Source organism: Bos indicus x Bos taurus, chromosome 2 (assembly GCF_003369695.1).
Source record: "Bos indicus x Bos taurus breed Angus x Brahman F1 hybrid chromosome 2, Bos_hybrid_MaternalHap_v2.0, whole genome shotgun sequence".
NCBI lineage: Eukaryota > Metazoa > Chordata > Mammalia > Artiodactyla > Bovidae > Bos > Bos indicus x Bos taurus.
Window position 1 is genome coordinate 47,080,194 of NC_040077.1, and position 23,139 is coordinate 47,103,332.

General features: G+C 44.7%; 1 protein-coding gene across 2 annotated transcripts in view; it reads right to left on the minus strand.

Moving 5' to 3' along the window:
- Positions 1 to 818: 818 nt before the first annotated feature.
- KIF5C (kinesin family member 5C) overlaps positions 819 to 23,139 on the minus strand; it is a 159,412-nt gene continuing 137,091 nt past the window's right edge. Inside the window, exons 23-26 of one of the 2 annotated variants that reach the window (XM_027561223.1) lie at positions 22,259 to 22,363; positions 20,183 to 20,399; positions 18,961 to 19,074; positions 819 to 4,580 (exon numbers count right to left, since the gene is read on the minus strand). In XM_027561223.1, the coding sequence (XP_027417024.1) occupies positions 18,968 to 19,074; positions 20,183 to 20,399; positions 22,259 to 22,363 (429 nt within the window). In that variant the 3' untranslated portion in view covers positions 819 to 4,580; positions 18,961 to 18,967. Of the gene's footprint in view, positions 4,581 to 8,673; positions 9,144 to 18,960; positions 19,075 to 20,182; positions 20,400 to 22,258; positions 22,364 to 23,139 lie in introns of those variants that run through there. The other variant, XM_027561231.1, reaches the window with a different exon arrangement.

The following is a 23,139-nucleotide window of genomic DNA, read 5'->3' on the forward strand; positions in this document are numbered from 1 at the left end:
AGCTGTACGTTAATAGAAATAGTAAGTTAGGGATGTCCCTGGTGGTCCAGTGGCTAAGACTCCATGTTCCCAATGCAGGGGGCCCAGGTTCAACCCCTGGTTAGGGAACTAGATCCCTTAGACCACAACTAAAGATCTTCATGCTGTAACTAAAATACCTCACATGTTGCAACTAAAGATTCCACCTGGGACTTCCCTTATGGTCCAGCGGCTAAGACTCCACGCTCCCAAAGCAGGGGACCTGCTGAGTTTGATTCCCAGTGAGAGAACTAGATCCCACATGTGACAACTAAGACCCAGCACAGCCAAATAAACAAAACAGCAATAATCAGTAGGTTAAAACAGGAATTCAAACACCCCAACAATTGTCAAAAGATGCCAGTAACCTTTCAACATATGCAGAGCTCCAATGCATTAGTTGAAGAATGCCCATGAAGTAAAACATATTATTAGAACAAATCCTTCTTGTTCAAGAAGAAATTCAGAAATTCAGCTAATACATTGGTCTATCGCACTAACTCAATCATACTTTTTAAAAAGTTAAGACACTTACTGACATCAGTGGCCGTCTTTTCAGTGCTGAAGAAACAAAGGTCAGGTTTTCTTGGATCCTCAATGAAGGAAAAATTTAAAAACAGACATTCAAGCAAAGCAAAAGACAAAGAGGTAAAGGTTGACTTTGCTCAGGCTTTGAATTTGAGCCCTGTTCCCTAAAATGAACTCCTTCGAGGCCAGAAAATGGCCCATCCTCACACTGGCATTGAGGACTGCAAGGAGAGTGCCATTAAGATGACTCAGATAAGAAAAAACAGATCAGCCAAAGTTTAATTCAATTTTATTTTCCACTTTTAGTATTTTTCAAATTATACAACATGCAGTCTGCCAGAGTATCCATAGATCTTCATTTTAGAACCTAGAAGATAACCAAAATTGTCCATGGGCCAGGGGAGGGTTACTTCCAGCTCTTTTGTTACATGTACTATATTACAGCATCATAACTCGATACAAACTGCCATTCTCCCCCTCACACCACCAAAACAAATTCATCCACAAGTTTTTTTTTTTTTTTTAATGAAAGCTACTGTACAAATACATAAAGCCCAGAGAACACACATCTGCAGTACACACAACATACTTTACAAACTAGACATGGATAATTCTACAGAATTGCCCTATTCCCCTTATATCCACACACAGTGAAAAATATTTAAACTGATGAACAGATTTGTAAATATGTAAGTAGACTTCACGGAATGGTGCTTCCTTCGGCTGTTACCTTGACCTTATTCAGGATTTTTTAAAAAGTCTAAGCTGTTAATGTTCAGTGAAGGCATTTTAGACTATGACGGTTCCCGTAGCTTGCTTAAGATATGCAGTGTGAGACAACTTAGAAATGAAATCTTACCCCAGTCCCCTACCTCCTACCCCCTGCCAACAAACAACTTCCCTACTGGGTCATAAAGGCAGAGTCTAAATATTTTCTGCCCAGCTTAAAAAATACACTTCAAAAGGAGACTGTTGAGAATTTTTATTTGCTTTCAGTTATTCCACCAGGAAAAAAGAAGTGATAATCTCCCCGTGAGTCTTGGAGATGGCTTAGTCTGGCCTTTGGACAGGAAAATCACTTCCCCCCATGAAAGTAGGGCTTCAAAAACTCTCTAGATGGATGCTACATTCTAGACAGTCCTTTTTACTTCATTTATCCCAATATTTCTACAAATTCTAATTTTCTTAATCATATAATACTATTTCCTTTAAAGTCTTAATCCACACTTATTGTCTTCCCTACTATCTGCCATTCCACAAGGCAAATTGTACAGCATTGGAAGAGATGATGCATTTATACAGAATTCTCCAGTAACTGACAAAAACCTACTTGGCATTAATATATTTTTGTCTCCAACCATAAATGTTGATATCTCAAACAGCATTCCTCTGATTCAACAATCCACCATCCTGCAGGGAGAGATTATCTGTAGAAATCATCTGGTTATTCCCTTTTAGCGTCAAAGAGTAAACTTTCAAGAATTAGCTTGAAATATAAAATTATTCATAGAGGAGAAACACACACACACATACATACACACTCTAGCAAAAAGCAGCATACAACCAAAAAATATCATCATAGGCTCAGCCATTCACAAACGTAGTTTTCACATCTGGAGTACAAATGTAAAGAATGGTAGTCTAAGAAAGTGAAAATTGCATAAATGTGGCTTTTAACAAAAGTGATTCTATAAAGTATATCGTCCTGATATTACCTTATTAAGCAAAGTAACATTTAGGGATTCATTTGATTATACTGCATAATCCATTCCAATGATCTGCCTTTTAGTCACAGGGTAGGAAAGTTAGTTTAGAGGTCCTGAAAGACTGAAGCTAGGTGAACTGACTGGCTGATCAGCAACTAGCAGAATCATCTTTAAGAGACATCAAAGCCAACTTTCTCTATGAATAAAAGTGAACTGAATTTCGTGAATCCCTGACAGAGGTCAAGAAATATGGAACTACAAGTGAATGTTTCTTTTAGAAACATGAACAGGTCAAAGACTCCTTTAGAATTAGAAAGGGGGTGACCAGGGAAAAATGACTTTGTAAAGAATCTAAAATAATCTATTACCAAGAAAACCCAAAAGGAAGAATTCCTCACCTTTGTTCAATTTCCAAACACAGAGTTATACAGTTGCATAAGACAGCATAACCACAACAGTGGTTATGACAGTTTATTAACTGGCAATCCTCTTAAGGACCAATTTTAGCTTCTAAAATCAGAGGCAACCATATTAACAGCAAGGTTATAATCTATGGCATATGTTATTTATTATCTGATAAGGTTTGTCAAACCTGCTCTACAAGGATCTTTCTGTCAGACAGCAAATAGCACTGGAGCACTATCAACAATGTTAAAAAAAAAATCAAACAAGAAGCTTTAAAAATGTAAATGAATGCAAACCTGTCATTCTTATGAAATAAATACTTCAGTGGAATTCACCCTCTTCTCTTGCCTTACTACCTGCCCCTCAAAACAAAACACACATAAAGTGCAACATTTAACAAATAAATTAAGTCAAAGCAGCTTTTCTTGGTTAGAGAAATTTTACACAAGAAGTTTGGAAATCAATTCGCTTTTTAGTGCTTTTTATACACATGCATGAGCGCACACACACACGAACTATCTCCCACCCACCAGCAATGAGAAAGCACCATGTCTCTCCTGGCATAATTTCATTCCAATGGTGAAAACAGCAGGGATAGAACCAGCTCACTCATCCCAGGTCGGCACAAGCATAGCATGAGTTCTTTCAATGAGATGGGTTTGGTCATCGTTGACTTAACCCTCAGATTTACCCAAACAAGTAGCAGCACATGAGACTAACTGAAGTGAATCCTTGTCAGTTTCCCTGGAAACTTTACTACTTGGACATTGATCATTTTAATATGCACAACTAGAAATAAAAGTTGAATCAGCTTTAGAGTCATGTATTTGAATGAAACGACAGCTGAACTGAAAAATCCACCCACACTGATTTCTTCAAATTCTGCCTAAGAGAAACCTATCTATTTGCTGCCAAAGAGAGAACTCACCTAAACAGTCAGTAAGGATGGATTAATACAACAACATTCATAGGCACAAAAATATGTCACTTTCCCTCTAGGGCTTCTTTTTAAACGGCTGGAACGATCCTGGATTTCATCAGCAGTATCCCCACCAGCTTACGATGGTTCCCTAGAGAAGAGGCCATCCCCTAAGCTAGCTCCTGTGTTCAGGGAGGAGGAAGTGAGGAGGGAGGCAGCCCCATTTCCACTCATCCAACTTTGCAGTATTTTCAACACGTCTGAAGGAATGATGTTTTACCTGGGCTGTCTGAGACTAGTCACTGCAGGTTCAGTAACAAGCAGCTCAGAGGTGAATGCTATGACTTTTTGCATTTACACAGATGTGTCTGAATGAACCCTGTCTACAATGCTACTGTCAGATTGTTTTTCTGCCTTGAACAAATATGCTTTGCATTTTAAAGGGTGCCATACTAAAAGGTGTATTTTACAGATCCAAAGATGTGACCAGGGTATTCAAAATGCATCTTTGGGGTGACTTGTTTTGGAAAAGTGTTCAGAATGAAAAATTTAAACCCTATAGCAGCATTTTTGTGTTCCCTAAAAATACAAAGTAATGTGTTTATTTTACAGGAAACCAGACAGTTGTGGTGGTGGAGCAGGAGTCCCCACCTCCACGGCACTTGGTTGTTCCCCCTCAGGGAGTGGTGTTTGCTGGGACATGGCTGCCGAGAAACGAGTCTCCAAGAACCACCCAGGGACCACCCAGTGCCCCAGGCCCAAGGCCAGAGCAACGGGTCCCAGGAGTAAGTGGGTCTTCTGTCAGCGTTCCCTTCAGATTTCTTGAGAAAAGTCCAAGCACGCATCTGTACACAGAAACTCTATACAGCTCAAATATCTGAAACTGGTGTACTGCAGATGGCTGGGGTAAGCAAGTGTAAAAGAAAATGGAAAGTGTAGAAGGGAGAAAAATAACGGAACTGGTGATTAATGTAGTCCTTGACATGCTACGTGGAGAGTCATATCTGTTGAAAGAGAATCAAAGAGAGAAAGAACATAGGAGTTAGAGAACACAATAGAAATTCACTCCTTAGGGGGAAAAAAAGTTTTAATTTTAGATATTTAGACCAGAGCTGTCCCAACAGAAATACCATGTGAGCCACACATTTAATTTTATTAATAAATGTTCAGGTGGCCACATAAGTAATTATTAGAGATTGAGATGTTTTACATTAAAATGTTACTACTGAGATAGTTCACAGTCTTTTTTGCCAGTGTTTGTCAACTGGTGTGTTTTTGCACTTTCCATACATCTTAGGGTGGACTTGGCCACAAGTCAAGTGCTCAGAAGTCACCTGTGTGCTGAGCAGTGAGCCTACTGGACAGCACAGCCTCCTACTTCGTGCTTTTGCTCCAAGACAATAGTCTCTTCCCTAATGACTCAGGTGCTAAAGAATCTGCCTACAGTGTGGAAGACCCAAGTTCAATCCCTGGGTTGGGAAGATCGTCTGGAGAAGGGAATGCGCTACCCGCTCCAGTATTCTTGCCTAGAGAATTTCATGGACAGAGGAGCCTGGTGGGCTACAGTCTACGGGGTCACAAAGAGTTGGACATGATTGAGGGACTAACACTTTCACTTTCACTTTTCACAGTGTCTTCCAAAAGTCAGTGCCTATTGAAATGACAGATATTTGGAGAAACAGAATTCATTTTCTCATCCTTGGGGGAACTCAAACACCAATTCTCACTTGCCAGCACTTGAAGACATCCAGGCAGGTCAGACAAAGCCCCCCAAGCCAAGCTCTCTCAAGGCAGAGACTCCCAGTCCTGAAAGGCACTGTTTTGTCTCCCCAGGGTGATGAAGTTACACAGTAGGCCCTCTCTGATGTCACTCCACGTCCCACCAGATGTTCATCTGATCACTGTCAAGTCTCCAGGATGAAATGTGACCAGTTCTGACTCAGAGGCCAGCCATTCGTCAGCCTTCGGACCAACTCCAGTGAACTCTACTTTCAGCAAGAAACAAAAGTCTCAACCTCCTCACACCAGCTGGAAGCCCCGGTCTGTCTGGGGTCCTGCCTGTGGGTTTTGTGCAGAGATCATGGTGCTTGTGGGGTGGGGAGTGGGTGACAGGAGAGCTTAGTACAGCCTCATCCTTAAGGAATACATGGGAAGTGCCAGGCACAGGAAATGTGACAGTCACTAAGAAAAACCCAACTGCTCTTTTGATTGTAAAAACTTCATGTAGATACATAATGGAATGCTACTTGGCCATCAACAAGAATGAAGTTTTGTCATTTGCAACAACATGGATGATGGACTGGGAGAGCATTATTAAGTCAAGTAAGTCGGACAGAAAGACAAACACTGTATGCTATCACTTATACGTGGAGTCTAAAAAACAGAAACTAGTGAACACAACAGAAAAGAAACACACGCACAGATATAGAGAACAAATGAGCAATTGTCAGTGGAGGGAGGGAAGGGGCAGGGGCAAGACAGAAGGAGGGGATTAAGAGGGACAAATCACCATGCAAAAAATAAGTAAGCTACAAGGATATACTGCGAAGCACAGGAAATAATAGCCAGTATTTTATAACAACAATAAATGGAGTACAATCTATAAAAATTTTAAATCACTATGTTGAACACCTGAAACTAATATAAGATCATAAAGCAATTATACCTAAAAAAAAAAAAAAGAGGGGACTTCAAGTGGACACACATCTGTTTTTGCCCCGAGGAGCCTTACATTCAAACTTGGTGCTCAACTGTGATCAATATCTCAGCTTCCTACTACAACGCTCTCTCCCTAATTTTTTTGTCTTCACTCTCCTGATTCATGTGTTATAATATTGTAAGAAACCTCACATATTTTGTATAAATAAGTAGGATATAAATTATAAATAAATGGGGAAAAAATCAGAGTGTGGAAAAGGGATTTTAAAAGTAGATAAGAGCAAAGTAGGTGGTGGGGGAAAGGGAACAAGGAATACAAATTGAGTAGAAAAAAAGAGAACACATTCCTTTTTAGAATATTACCTCTTCTCCCACTCAAAAAACAAATAGTCAGGGAGATCATACAATAACTACCATTTCTTGTTCCCAATAGTGCAATTGCTCACAATTACAAAGCTGCTGCATTAAAAATATAAAGCCATCTTATATTCCCGTCATTTTTAGAAGTCAGATAGAGGGAAAGAGATCTGTTTTTGGAAAGAGCATCTTTACCAGAGGAGACTCTCTGGTAAGACTGTGTGCTTTATTAGCACCAGAAATGAAAACCCTAAAAGCATAATCATAGTTGTCATTTAAATCTATTTTGAGCTGAAAACCAATAGGCTCAAGAATGCTTTCTAAATAGTACCTTTGAAATGCCCATTTCACTTTCCTTACAGGTTCATTTTTCCAAGTGATCTCAGAATCATTCATGGTTCACTCTGGTCAGATGAGGCTGCTGTCCTGCATGCCTGCAGGAGAGACTGAGCACATACTTTACATGTAGGATTATGGCTTAACGTGATGACTGCAGCCTACCCGTGTTGACAGAGCTGAGCGTTAGACACACAGACTCTACGGGGCGGCCCCAATAACTCCAGCGGACCATGAAGCGACACAATTTCCATAGAAGGCCTTTCACTCAAATCCCCCAGCTCCCTTAAATGTGCAAGCTGCTGCACGTTTTGGCTAACAGTCTGGAAGAAACGGGGGTTCGCAAAGGAGGCCCAACCTGCTTAGTTTAACCGCCTCTAGGAGATAGAGAGGGAACTGAAATTGTGAGGGGTTCTGAAAGGAAACACAGCAACTCTACCAAGAAAACGCCCTTTATTACTTAGAGGTACACCTTTTTCATCCTGAGTTAAAGATCTTCATGGGCATGTATGCCAAAGTAGTCTTTTCCCCAGGTCCAAGGATGGACTTGGATACTCCCATCCATCCCCTAACTATCTGGATGTTCACCTCCTCTGACAAACTCCGGGGAGAAGACAGATATAACATATAGAGGCCAGTGGGTTAGCCCCCCAAAAAACCATTTCTGACTTCTGAACAGAGACTGGCCATCCAGACAAGCTTGGTGAACCTTGAGAACCCGGCACTGTTGACCCTCCTTAGATGGTTCAGAGGAGCCACTCACTCACCTAAAAGCATACTGGCCCAAGCATCCTGCTACTGGACTGTCTGTGGGCCTCTGCATCACTGGGGATAGTAACTCAGAGCGGCAATGTGTGACCAGATTGAGCAAGAAATAAAATCACCTTCCTTTAGAAGAGGTGGGGAAGGTTGAAGAAAGAAACTAATTATATATGGGTTTTGCAAGAAGCCGTTAGAGACTTCCCCCCACCAACTTTGGCTTTTGCAATTGCTTGCAGTGGATTTATGCTTAATCCAAATAATACACAGTTTTATCTTTCCTTTTGCCTTTCTACAATTCAGTCCCCACATTGTAAGAATTACCAGTTGTATCAGATGTACCACTGCTGAATAGAACCAAATTTGTCCCACGGGGGCACTCGTGCAACCTGCTGTTGAGGGAGAGTTTTACTTGCTCTGAATTCGTAACTCTGAGAAGCGTACCACTGGGGAGAGTCAAGTCCAGTGACTGTGCTGGAGATGAAGGAAGGAATTCTTTCCCTCAGCTCCTCCATGATCCCCACCTTGGAAGGCACAATGCTAGTTTCAAAGTCCCAGGTTACACCAGTGCTGTCTGCAGTCACTTCTTTCCTTTCTCCCCCAGGTCCTGCTTCACCTACTCCTTTTAGGCCTGTCCCCACGCCCATAACATTCATGGTCTAATTTGTCAGGGTCTAATTTTTTCCAGATACTCTATTGACTTTTCACTCTACTTTCACATGATCTCATTTAATTCCCAGCACAAGCCCGTGATAAAGGTACTCTGGTCGTAATTTCACGCCATGGATTTTTTAGCTGTTAAACGGACAGGAACCTTGTCTGGAGGGACAAGGCTGGATTTGCTTCATATATTTCAACTGAAACAACCCAACTGCAGCAGACAGAAGGCCTGCAGGAGATGTGAGAAACCAACTGTTGTCTTTTAAGCTTAGTAAGAGATCTGCAAAAAACTGTAAAAACAAAACAAAACAAAACCCAGTGCCATTCTAAGTTTTTGTTTTGGAAATTTATTACTTTTCATTAAAAATGGCATTTTATACTACCAATCAGCAGATACAACTCAGAAATATTAATATAAAAGCTCTTTGAGTTCACCAAGCTTTTTAGGAGTGTCAAAGGTCCTAAGGTCAGGAACCTTGAGAACTGCTGCAGAGCAGATCAGAGCTCTCAGACCAGGATCCCCCACTAACAAGTTGTCCAGATCTTGACGGGTCACTCTGCCTCTCTGCAGGATGTCGAATGAAGCGGGATGCAGGGCTCACTGGGGACTATCACAACGCTGTAAATCAGCTATGAGAAGTGCCAGTCACTAGGTCATGTCCAATTCTTTGCGACCCCATAGACCATATCCCATCAGGTTCCTCTGTTCGTGGGATTCTCCCGGCAAGAATACTGGAGTAGGCAGCCATTCTCTTCTCCAGGGGATATTCTGGGACCAGGGATCAAACCCAGCTCTCCTGCATTGTAATCAGATACTTTTATCATCTGAGCCACCAGGAAAGCAACTATATACTCCAATATAAAATAAAAACTAAATTAAAAAATAAATAAAACACTTAGAAACTTTTATAAAAAGAAGAAAGAGAAAGAAAAACAATTAACAAATAAACTCACAATAAGATCCTGAAGTAGTAAAACCAGAAAGAGGTAGCACTACTCTGCAACGACTGTCAGTGATCCAGGGAATGTCACATAAATCAGAGACCCAGGGGTCAGGACAGACTCCTGAGCTCTTCAATGGCTTTCTGTAGTTACATTCACCTGGGTGACCCTGCTATAAACTGCAGAAGTGCTTTTCCAGAGCTGTTTTCTTTATGCCTCAAAACATGAAATCACAGTGGTTAATAAAAAAAAGCATCCTCAAATGCACTTCAAGAGCCCAGTTAGTGCCTTCTGGCTCTACCACCACGATTTTGCCTAATATTTTATCAAAGTGTATCAAAACTTTATTAAATAGGATATAATTTCTAGACCTGATATATATATATATATATAGTTTTTAATATGTGTACAGTTCAGTTCAGTTGCTCAGTCATGTCCGACTCTTTGTGACCCCATGAATTGCAGCATGCCAGGCCTCCCTGTCCATCACCAACTCCCAGAGTTCACTCAAACTCATGTCCATCGATGAGTGATGCCATCCAGCCATCTCATCCTGTCGTCCCCTTCTCCTCTTGTCCCCAATCCCTCCCAGCATCAGAGTCTTTTCCAATGAGTCAACTCTTAGCATGAGGTGGCCAAAGTATTGGAGTTTCAGCTTTAGCATCAGTCCTTCCAAAGAAATTCCAGGGCTGATCTCCTTCAGAATGGACTGGTTGGATCTCCTTGCAGTCCAAGGGACTCTCAAGAGTCTTCTCCAACACCACAGTTCAAAAGCATCAATTCTTCGGCACTCAGCTTTCTTCACAGTCCAACTCTCACATCCATACATGACCACTGGAAAAACCATAGCCTTGACTAGACGGACCTTTGTTGGCAAAGTAATGTCTCTGCTTTTGAAGATGCTACCTAGGTTGGTCATAACTTTCCTTCCAAGGAGTAAGCGTCTTTTAATTTCATGGCTGCAATCACCATCTGCAGTGATTTTGGAGCCCAGAAAAATAAAGTCTGACACTGTTTCCACTGTTTCCCCATCTATTTCCCATGAAGTGATGGGACCAGATGTCATGATCTTCGTTTTCCGAATGTTGAGCTTTAAGCCAACTTTTTCACTCTCCTCTTTCACTTTCATCAACAGGCTTTTTAGTTCCTCCTCACTTTCTGCCATAAGGATGGTGTCATCTGCATATCTGAGGTTATTGATATTTCTACTGGCAATCTTGATTCCAGCTTGTGCTTCTTCCAGTCCAGCGTTTCTCATGATGTACTCTGCGTGTAAGTTAAATAAGCAGGGTGACAATATACAGCCTTGACATATTCCTTTTCCTATATGGAACCAGTCTGTTGTTCCATGTCCACTTCTAACTGTTGCTTCCTGACCTGCATACAGATTTCTCAAGAGGCATGTCAGGTGATCTGGTATTCCTGAGTCTTTCAGAATTTTCTACAGTTTATTGTGATCCACACAGTCAAAGGCTTTGGTATAGTCAATAAAGCAGAAATAGATGTTTTTCTGGAACTCTCTTCCTTTTTCGATGACCCAGTGGATGTTGGCAATTTTATCTCTGGTTCCTTTGCCTTTTCTACAACCAGCTTGAACATCTGGAAGTTCACGGTTCACATATTGCTGAAGCCTGGCTTGGAGAATTTTAAGCATTACTTTACTAGCGTGTAAGATGAGTGCAATTGTGTGGTAGTTTGAGCATTCTTCGGCATGGCCTTTCTTTGGGAATGAGAACTGACCTTTTCCAGTCCTGTGGCGACTGCTGAGTTTTCCAAATTTGCTGGCATATTGAGTGCAGCACTTTCACCGCATCATAATGACAGTGCGCCAGGCTGCGACGGCACCAGAGCGGCCTAGAGGAGCTACCCCACGCCCGAGGTCAGGGACAGCGGCCGGAAGGAGGTATCCCACGTCCAAGGAGCAGTGGCTGCGCAGGCACAGGAGGGCCGAGAGGAGCTACTCCATGTTCAAGGTCAGGAGGGGTGGCGGTGAGGAGATACCCCTCATCCAAGGTAAGGAGCAGCGGCTGTGCTTTGCTGGAGCAGCCGTGAAGAGATACCCCACATCCAAGGTAAGAGAAACCCAAGTAAGATGGCAGGTGTTGCAAGAGGGCATCAGAGGGCAGACACTGAAACCATAATCACAGAAGACTAGTCAATCTAATCACACTAGGACCACAGCCTTGTCTAACTCAATGAAACTAAGCCATGCCGTATGGGGCCACCCAAGATGGGCGGGTCATGGTCTGACAGAATGTGGTCCACTGGAGAAGGGAATGGCAAACCACTTCAATATTCTTGCCTTGAGAACCCCATGAACAGTAGGAAATATGTACAGTCCTCAAAATAACAGTGTTCAGCTACATCAACACTGAAAGGCACCTGAGGTCTTTGGTTCATTTTCACTATATTTTCAACTGTATGCTTTCCTTGTCATGAAAATCTGAAGCATTAATATACGCATCTTCTAGATTATCTAGCTGACTACCTTGTAACCAACTTCAGCCCCACACCTGCTTTATGCCAAAACCAAGTTGGTGCTTCTTGTCACAGCTTTTATCATCTTCAGGTAAAATCCAGACAATGGGAAGATGAGGCCTTCCAGCCACGAAAAGACAGAATGACTTGAAAGCAAGGGGTGATCCTGCAGGGATTTTTAACAGAAAAAGAGGGTGAAAGAACTGTCATGTCTTGACACACATGATGAACTCCACCGAATGCAGTACATACTACAGTCACGTTGCTCTTCATTTTCAGCAGAAGACTGTCATTGTTAAGTTAGTAAAGCTTAGTAAAGGTTGGTGGTTTGGATTTTCGACTTTTTAAATCTACTTTGTAAATCTTTTTCAACTTGATAGTTGTGGAACATCTACCAGTTTAAGGAGTGAACACTTTTTTTTAATTTGCACTATAATAAATAAATAATAGATAAAATTAAAAACTAATAAATTTAAATTAACTACAGGAATCTGTGAGAATTTTATTTCCTTAAAAGTACTCTATTTACTACTCAAGTTTGAGAAATAAGAGAGGAAAACCAAAAAACGATGGATTCTGCCTCAAAAAGCCTTTCAGAAAAAGGCTGAGCTTTCAGTAATGCCCCACTTGTGCCATCTGGTGGATATACTGGAACCAGTGCACACTGCACAACAAAGGAAGCAATCCCAGCTCCAGGGCCCTGGGTACCAGGCAGCTGGACAATTACTGAAACGGTGTCTACCTTAATTAAACGCAGGGCCTGGAATAAGCACTCAGCACTACCCAAGAGGCCTATTTCATACCTCTCTTCAGCCTGCAACCCCATGTCCCCCAACCCTCTCAGCAGATGACTTGACTTACTTGCACAGGAAAACAAGCACTAATATGAGCTCTGTTTTCACCTCCCTGCATGCCCCATTTACCAGAACTTTCTATTCTGCCTTGGGTACAGCGTTGCCTTCGTTTATGTTCAGATCAAAGCATCTCACAGGAAGCCAATACTCTCTACTGTAATTCTTCCGGCTGCAAAGTTATCAATTTCCCTTCTGAGTTGGGTTATTACCATCACTGTGTAAATAAGCTGTAATAGCTGCCATCTTAAAAAAGAAAAGCAGGGATTTCCCTGGTCCAGTGGTTAAGAGTCCACACATCCATTGCTGGGGGCACACAGGTTCGATGCCTGGTCAGGGAGCTAAGATCCCACATGCTGTGGAGTTCGGCCAAAAAAAATTGAAAAAAAAAAATGCAAACCCTATCTTAATCTCACATCCCTCCATTTCTCTGCTGCTTCAAACAGAACTCCAAGCCGCAAGCAGGTACTGACTCTGTTTCCCCACCCCCACACTCTGCTCCATGCTGCCCTCTTAGTGCTAAAGCTGAGGTTTCTGCCCTCGGGCCTCCAACAACCATCAGTCTCTGTGGTTATCTCCCTGGAGCTCTGAGCAGCCTTCAGCAAAGCTGACCACCTCCCCTTAGGAGCCCGGGCCTCACTCTGCCTCCCTGAACCTAACATTCTCCTCCTCAGGCCCCTTTATTGCTGCTACCTCCTTTTTCTGCCCTTTCCATTGGCCAGTCCCCAGATCTGGTCAAACCTTCCTCACTCTCTGCCTCTGTCCACCCTTTCTCCAGGTGACCTCCTGGACATGTGGTCTTAAACACAATCCACAGACCATAACTCTCTATGACCTCAGACCTGACCTCTCGCCTGAGCTTGCAGGTTTCTGCCTACTCAGCATACCTGCCTGATGGTGAGCTAGGCTGAGTTGTCTCAGAGGAATCTCACAATCCACCAAGCTCTCTTTTCCATAAAACCTGCATTGCCCAATTTTCCCAGTCATTGCTAAAAGGTACCAATATTTACCCGGTTGCTAGGGCCCCAGCCCAGAGACCACCTTTGATTCCCACCTACCCCTCCTCCTCACCCTCCCACCCTCAGCTCTCTAACACAGGCCAACTCTGACCACTTGCTACCACCACCTAGCTCAGGGCTACTCCCCCGACACCCGCCCAAGTGGACATCCACAATAATACCCCCAGGGGAATCCCCTGCACTTACTCTCACCCCACCCCTATCCTTTTTCCAAAGTCCAGCTCTCGCAGACCTTTCCTAGTCATGAACCCGTCCCATCACTCCCAGGCCCAAAGGCCCCAGTGAACCCCAGGCTTAGCTTACACTCTAAACTGCTCATCTCGGTCTCAATTTATCTGGTTCCATCTCCCTCCCCAAATTACGATACTCTCCCCTGTTCTGTGCTCCAGCCTTATCAGCCTTCCTGTGGTTCCTCAAACGTGCCGCAATCTGGACCCACCTTCCAGCGAGTGTCTGTGCACATATCACCATGGGGCTGGCATGTCTCATCATTTAGTTCTCAGCTCAAAAGTCACCCCCTCTCCTAAATAAGTGTCCCTAATCTTTATTTCATTAAGCTGTTCTTATTTTCTTCAGAACACTGACCACTATTTGCAGCTACCTTCTTTATCTGCTATCTCTCCCCTACAAGCATGTCAGTACACAAGAACAGAGCCTTTGTCTCTCTACTGTTAAACCAAGTACAGAGCAAGTATAAAATGCCTGATCCCATTTGGCAGATAAAGAAATTGAGGCTAAAAGAAGTCAAGCAACTTGCCCAATGTCACAAAAGAACAGAGCCAAGGTCAGGGCTGGAACCCACATGTGGCCAATTCCATCCCCCGTGTCCTCAGTCTGCTGCACCATGCTGCCCCATGTCTGGTTTTGGTGCTTGAAAAAGATGGTCCCCATCCTGCTGAAGCAGCCCTGGCCCCCAGATTTTAATATGAGATCAAAGCTGGCACCCTGGCCCCCAGATTTTAATATGAGATCAAAGCTGGCACTGTCCTGGGTTCTTTTGATTTCCACACATTGGCCTCTTCGGTGGCTCTGAAACTCTGAGCATAAACCCAGAGATGCATTGTGACTATATTCTCTGCATCCTGAAATGAAGCGGAAAGAAATCCCAAAGGGACCCAGATGCTGCCTGAATATGAAGGTGCCATTCTGGCTCCAACAGGAGGGCTGGGAAGATCAGCAGCTGAGACTGTTGCTACAGGACAGACACACTTCAGAATAAGCATCCAAAGAGCAGAAAGTGTCAGTCGTTCAGTCGTGTCCAACTCTCTGTGACTCCATAGACTATAGCCCACCAGACTCCTCTGTCCATGGGATTCTCCAGGCAAGAATACTGGAGTGGGTAGCCATTCCCTTCTCCAGGGGATCTTCCTGACCTTCGGATAGAACCCGCATCTCTTGCATTGCAGGCGGATTCTTGACCTGCAATGCCACCAGGAAAACCCAAAAAAGATCATCTCAAAAAGGCTTTGATCCACTTAATAAATGAATTCCATATGTCTATTTTTTAAGCCACGCTGTGAGGCTTGCAGGATCTCAGTTCCCCAAAGACTAAACCCAGGCACTCAGCAGAGAGTGAGCAGAGTCCTAGCCACTGGATCGCCAGGGAATTTCCTCCAATTATTTTTTTAAATAAGCTTATTTTTAATCAGCATTTCCTCAGTTCCAATTATAATTCCCTACTCCATTGGTTATCATCCTTTTTTTTTCAACTCCACTAACCAATGCCCAATTATTTTCATAAAAATAGTCAATGTTGTTGTTTATAATATTGGGATAAATACACGCTAGTATATTTTAAACCCCTTATATCTGGTCACAGCACCAAACAGAATACTCAGACATCAGCCTTCTCCACTTAGTGCTTATAATCTATTGCTACAGAGACTAAAAACTGTTTTGCAACAACTATGAGAATTAGAAGATAACATAAACCAGCATTCATTAACCACCCACCTTGTGCCAAACTTGCACTGCTCACCTCTCCCACAGCTGCCATTTTGTTGAGCACTCATTATGTGCCAAGCCGCTCAGAAGCATGACCTCATTTAGCCCTCAAATCACTGCAGTGCCCAGGGAAAGGACTCTCCCCATCTCATAGATGACAAGACTGACTCTGAGATTAAGAACGCGAAAGGCCTGACACCTGACCCAGGTCTCTGTCCAAAGTCAAGCCCCTTAACCCCTCCGCCACCCTGACACTCGCATGGGGTCTGTTTGGTGACGTTGTGAGAACACTCAGCCATGGGAGTCATATGAATAGATAATAAGGTGGGTGGAGAAGGTTCCAATTTCAGATAAAATCATCAAAACCACTCTTAGCACTCTGAGTTAGAAACAAAAGAAACGAATCACCATGCTGGGTGAGGGTGCGTCTATACTCTGAAGGTGTTGAAAGTCTCAAGACTCTGAGACTTTCAGGCTAGGGTGATGGCTGGCTGCCATATGGTTGTATGTATCTTACATAAGAGTGGGTCTCACAGGCCTTTCTGGGAGTGCCCGAGGAATGGGACCTTCCACTGAGCAGTCTCTGGAGCCAGAATCCCTGGGCTGGTGCATTCCTTAGGAGCTTGCTGGAGCCAAGCACACACATGAACACGGTGCTTCCACCAAACGGGTAATAGAGATATTACATCTTGCACAGAGCTGCTGCAGAGTGTGTGTTCAATAAACAGAGTGCTGGGAGGACTCTGCTGGTGGCCCCGTGGTTAAGACCCCACATTCCCAACTCAGGGGGCCAGGGATTGATCCCTGGTCAGAGAACTAAGATCCCACATAGCACAACTAAGACCCAGCACAGCCAAACAAATTTTTAAAAAAAGAACCACCAGAGTGCTGGCTGCCTATCCAACATCCAAACTCATCATTCCAGGCAAGAGAACACTGCTCTTATCTGGGGCAGTGATGAGTCCAGCCAAAGACCACCTTCTCCAGCCCCCCTGAAGCAGATGTGATCGTGTGTCTCAGTTGCGTCAGAGGGGTGCAGGCACTGGAGCTGGCTGGCACCTCTGGAAGGGCAACTTAAAGGAAGCTGATTCAACTGCATGAGCTGCTTCCACCTTTCCCCAGCTGCTCTCTCTGCTTGCGCAACACAGCACACAGGCTAAATGTCCATCCACAGAGGAACGGATAAAGAAGATATGGTATGCGTATACAATGGAATATTACTCAGCCATAAAAAGGGACGAAACTTGGTCATTTGTAGAGACATGGATCAACCCGGAGTCTGTCATGCAGAGCAAAGTAAGTCAGAAAGAGAAAAACAAATATCATATATTAACATGGAGCACAGGTACTACAGTTAGGACTGCAGAAGTCATTAGGTGACCGTGAGGAAGGGAGGCACTTGCTGAGGTCAGGGAGCCTAAGTTTTGTCACTATGCAGTTCCCCCAGCCATTAACAGACCACCCTTAAATGTCCTTCATGTGACAGAGAAATAAACATCCATCCTGTATAAGCCACTTTCTGATACTTTAGGCTACCAGGTCTCAAAGGCTTCCCAGGTGGTGTGAGTGGTAATGAACCCTCCTGTCAATGCAGAAGACACAAGAGACATGGGTTTGATCCCTGGGTCGGGAAGACCCCCTGGAGGAGAAAATGGCAACCTACTCCAGTATTCTTGCCTGGAGAATTCCACGGACAGAGGAGCCTGGCCGGCTGTAGTCCATGGGGTTGCCAGAGTTGGACACAACTGAGTGAGAGCATGCAGGCAGCAGTCACCTGGGGCATGTGGTGAAAACATGAAGGTCCAAACCCTACACTATTTCAAGGAGCCCGGGTCTCTGGATGCTAGGTGATGCTGACACTCACCGAAGGTCGAGAGCCCATTAGGCTTTCTGAACTAAGTTGCCCAATTTGCTCTTACAGCTCCCTTCAAGTGTCAACCCCAACACCGATAAGATGGAGTCAAAAACAATTTTTTCACATCCAGTTTTACTTTGTTGTTGTTTAGTCACTCAGTCACATGCGACTCTGCAACCTAGGGAGTATAGCCCCCCAGGCTCCTCTGTCCATGGGATTTTCCAGGCAGGAATACTGGAGTGGGCTGCCTTCACTTCTGATTAAAAGCAGAGATCACATCTGAATAGGGTGACCCATCACCAAGATAATTTCCCATCCACCCTTCCAGGATACAGCAGAAGATAGAGGGCACACTGCCCACCATGGGCATGGTGTGTCCTGCTCCTTGACATGCTGCTGGGGCAGGCCATGCGAAAGCTTCCTCCTTGGAAGTTTTGTCTGAGCCTTAACAATACTGTCGTAGCCTGTGAGGGGGGCTCCAGCCCTTCATCTTCACTTGCCTTGAAGTGCAAGTGAAAGTCACTTGGTCCAACTCTGGGATCCTATGGAATTCTCCACATCAGAATACTGGAGTGGGTAGCCTTTCCCTTCTCCAGGGGATCTTCCCAACCCAGGGATCGAACCAGGGTCTCCTGCATTTCAGGTGGATTCTGTACCAACTGAGCTATCAGGGAAGGCTAAATGTGGACCCGCTCTTTCTTGACTTGCCCCGATCATTGCGGTTTTGTCGCCAAGCTCACCCATTTTGCAAGCTCTCCTAGTGAGGGTTCAGAGTCCACGGTCAGCATTAGGAGCCACCTCCTCCCATCTATAGGTTACTGGCATGAAGTCAGTTTCTCTAAACAGAGTTTTCTGGCCACCGAGCTGTCTCTCTGCCCTGCCCAACCAGTAAACTCTTTCCCTCAAGCACAAGAGGACAGGCCTGTACTGCCCTCTCTTTTCTCAAGCACACCACTTTTTCCTTTGTGCTGACATGGTACAGCCAAGTCAGGTATGTGGATTGTGAGAAGAGCAGTTTTCAGACCAGCATCTCAAAGAAAAAAAGTGGTCCAGACTTAGCTAGATGAAAATTTGCACAATTCTTTAAAACCCCATTTGTTGAGTTCAGGTAGTAATTATAAACACATGACTTTCGATTATCTGGCTCTTTCTTAGGTTCGGTTCCTGAGACTTAGAGCAACCACCCATGTCTGCCTGCTCTGGGCAAAAGCACCTGACAAACAGGTAATGCCATTGCGGATGCCAGCTACAGAGGGGAGTCCCACAGACAAAAGGAGGCTGGCATGACTCATTCACCATGCCCTCCCCACCTCCAGAGGGTCCCAGCACCAGGTGGCCTGAGCTGGAAGACCCAAAGGCTCTAGACTGAGTTGGGGGTAAACGCAAGCCCCCAATAACCTGAAGGCCCAGGGCTTGTGCTAGGCGGAGCTGAGCTGTCTACACATGGGGGGCTGAGCTCCTGGCAGAGGTGAGGAGAGCCCCTGGTGTTGCCCCGGACAGAAGCCACCCAACACCAGGGACTCACTTCATATTTATTTCTGGTGGTGAATGGAGCTTGAAGAGCCACCTCCTCCCCCTCGGATGGTGTGGACTGCCGTTGGAGATGATGCAGGGTAGTGTCCAGGGCGGATGGGCTTGGCTGTGTCCAACAGACAGAAAAGAGAGAAGAGACATTCAGAAAGGGCTTACACAGCTGCATCCAGATACCTCCTGGTCACATGCAAAAACCAAGAGGCACAATCTTCTCATCAACATTGCAATTCTTATCAGACACCAGACTTTTCTGAAGACAGGAGGTTTGCCCTTCTATTAGCACACTTAGCTAATCCAAGCCACCCAATATATATCAGTTACTTCACTTCTGATTAATGAAAATTAGAGACAACAGACTTTCAGTTTTATCTGAGGCAGATCCATAGGTCCCGATGAGTTCCAACAGCATCTCCCTAAAACTGGATGCAGAATTCTGTCTATGATGCACTTTTAGGGGAAGAGGTCCACAGGTTTCAGGAGATTTTCCAAGGGTATAAAAATCCAATAAATGCAGTGAAGCACTAATCTATGATCTTAAAACTAGAAACAAGGAGCTGCTGGTTTCCCAAACATATGCAGAGCAGTATCTGATAAGAAATATTATTACATATTATTGGAGATATTTCCATGTAAGAAGAAGAAAAAATGCTCTCTAGAGAACACCCCTAAATCTCTTTTCCTCCTATGGCTCTATCCCAGGAACTATGACTCAACAGCTATGCTCTCAGTCTTTGCAGGTAGACATCCAAATCCAGGCATGGAAGGGGCTGGATGTCCAACCCCCCATGCACTCACTGATGCCGGGCCTGGCTCTCTCCAGGGTATTTCCAAACCTGTACTTGCAAGAGGCTCTCCCTGAGGCTTCTAGCTACATGCAGCTCCTTCATGGTTCTGCCAGGTGCAAACCACAAGGGGCCTGCAGGCTTTGCTGAGCAAGCCATATATTCTGCATATATTCTGGTATCGCTGGGAGAGTGTATCTCTGTTTACAGCTAAATCCCTCTGCCTGTAGCCAGGACTTGCTGGCTTCTTTGGTCAGCTCGGTAATTTTGAAGATCACCATGTCCTCTGGAATCTCAAGGAAGCACGCATCTGGTGATCCCATCTTCCCAGGATGGACGCCGGGTGCTGGGAGGCCCCAGCTGGCCTGCACAGGGCATCTGGCCCACGGAGCCCTCACCTTATATCAAGGGCCCGGGTGCAGGCGCACGTACCGATCTGGGCTGAGTGAGCCCTCCTGGCCATGTTCTTGGCCCGCACGGCCTCCTTGATGCGGTCCACCTCCTGCTGGTAGCGCTTGCGGTCCCGCATGGCATTCTCCTTGGCCTCCTTCAGCGCGCTCTCCAGCGCCTTCACGCGCTCGGCCGTGGCGCGCAGGCGCTTCTCCAGCTTGGGCAGCTCACAGCGCAGGTCTGCATTGTCCCGGACCAGCTGCAGGGAAGGAAGAGGTGGGGAGTTAGCGGAAGGGGAGGCAGGAGCAGCAGACCCCGTGCTGGGGGCTGAGAAGGCCACAGAGGAGCAGTTAGAACCGCCACCCCCTGCCAGGTTGTTCTGGAAAGTGCGTAAGACCATAAACTCTGGGAGCACCCGAGGGGAATAAAAATCCAACATCCCGAGACTCAGATTTGCCAAACACAGTATTCACAGTTTGGAGAAAGTGGAGAGGGGAGTAGGCTAGAATTAGAAGCCATTTCCAACTGTGGGAAACATTCAGGCTTGGGTGGGATTTGCTTCCTCTTTTGTTTGAGGGGTGAGGGGGAACTTGCAGGAGAAAATTGACTACTCCTATGTGAAAGCTAAGAAACGTGAAGCCAGTTCAGACATGCTCTATGAAAGGCATTCATGTTCTAGAGCTCTCTGAAGGCCTCCTTCAGAGAGGACCACGCTGTCCACACCAGCACAAGGTTTGGAATGTACCCAGGGTCTAAGTAACTCAGGAATACTGCTCATTCTTTATGATCTAAGACTCTCAATTCAGAAGGAACAGACTCACCCTAGGTGAAGGATGGGCCAAAAGCCAGTTCTGTTCTCTCCTGGTCATCTGACCAGGTATGAGTCATTCAACCACCATTAAGTCCACATACCACATAAAAGGACCATTGTGGGAATGCAAGTGGATCAGGAAAAGCTTTGAAAATCAGGAGTGCTATATGGGTTAAACTATTGCTAGGTCCACACCTGTTTTCTTTACCCCTATCTCCCCACCCAGTCCCAGCCCCAGTGCCTGGTACAGAGTAGGTTTTTAATAAATATTCACTGAATTCATGAATAAAATAATTAATGAACTTCAGAGCTCCATTTCAAGTGCCCAGCAGTTTCTGCTTTTCTGTTTCTCATCAACAATTTGCTTGAATGACTTCAACCACGTTGAATCTGTCATACTCCCTTTGGGCGAAAGTGCCATCATCAGTAACGTTGAAGAGCATGTAACAAGTCAAAGAGCAATGACATCCCCTAGAGTATGTGGTCCATTGCAAAGCTGAACCACTTTTTTCAGATCCCAAATCTTGAGGATTGAGGGGAAACCATCATGAACATTTCCGCATTTAAACAGAAAGGAGAGGGCCAAGAGGAAGGGGACATGTGTACACCTATGGCTCATTCATGTTGATGTATGACAGAAACCAGCACAATACTGTAAAGCAATTATCTTTCAATTAAAAGCAAATTTTAAAAAATAAACAGAAAGGAGACAAACAACCTGCCTAAATCATCAGGGTTTGGACATGGGTATCGCTGTCTGTCGCTCTAAACAAACTCCGGGGTGTCACGGGAACCTGAAAGGATGCCCAAGAAACAGAGCAGAGCTGGTGCCAGCCCCAGTTCTCCCACTTGTGGGATGGAGCCAGTGGCTTCCCCTCCTAGTCTGTTTCTCGTCTCTAGAGACAGGAAGCCTGAACCAGCTCAGTGTCCTCTGCTTCGTGTTCTGTGGAGTCTTTGGGTCTACAGAGTGTCCTCAAAAGCATCACGGGACACACCGGGGCCAGCTGGGCTCAGAGGCTGGAAAGGGAGGCAGAATGAAAAGACACGACTGAACACCCTGCTCCCCAAACCCCAGAGAGCTCACACACAATTCTTTATATTTGGATTCCTTCAAAGAAAGTATTTTATAGACAAAGGAAGTCACTGAAGACTAAGTTCAAGGTCCCTTCTGACACTGATGCTCTCTGGGGATGCTGTAGTCCTTTCCCCTTCCGTATCAGAGCGCCTCCCTCAAGGGAGCCAAATGCAGCGAGCCTCCTTTCCAGGGGAGAAGGAGAAGCAGCGGCAGGCTGGCACAGCCCTCCTACCTGTTTGTGAACCTTGGTGAGTTGCTCCAGGTTATTCTCCAGGAAGGAAATTTTCTGCTTCTGGGCAGCACTGCCTCCTCCATCATCACTGTCCAGCTCTACACTCTGTATCAACACAAGGGGTCAGGAGAATCAGCCTCCAAACTGCCCACCCGCAGCCCCAGCATCATGTGGAAGAGCCATTCTAAATATCCTTGGGAAGAAATCCCCGATCCTACTAAAGGTTTATTCTGAAAATGAAAATAGAGGTTCTAGAAGTTGAGACTCAACAGTGTTCCCAATTAATTCCCTTTATTGGTATCAAACATTCTATTTTTTAGATAGCTGACCAAAAATACTGCAATCTACTTTTGAAAGATACAGATTAGATACAGTTCTCTTTGTGAATATACCTCTCCCTTGCAGGTAGGTGAACAGACACTTTTCTTTTCAAAAGGAAGTGTTTCAAAACTCATTAAGAAGAACTAATGGGAAAACGTAAGCCCAAGACCTAAATTTGATTTCAAAATATCACAAGTGAGATAATGAGTCATCAAGCTGCAGGAAAGTGTCTGTGGTCCCACTGGGCAGTCTCCATGGTCTCTGCTTGTCCCTTCAGCTTTCAATTACATCATATTATTTGATGAATCCATCCCAGACCAGTCAGGCCATCTGTGTGCTGTGCTGGATTGACACTCAAAATTTATCAGATCTTGAGATTAACAAAAGCACTGTTCTCCCAACACTTCCAAGCTGAGTGGCCACATAAGTTAGGAAATACATGTACAAACACATCCTGGAGTCTAAAAATGGCAAAGCATGCTTATTTTGTCTGATTACAAAAGATATCATCACTCTTTCTGAGAGGTGGTGGCCATACGAGCATCTCAAACCTGTCTCCT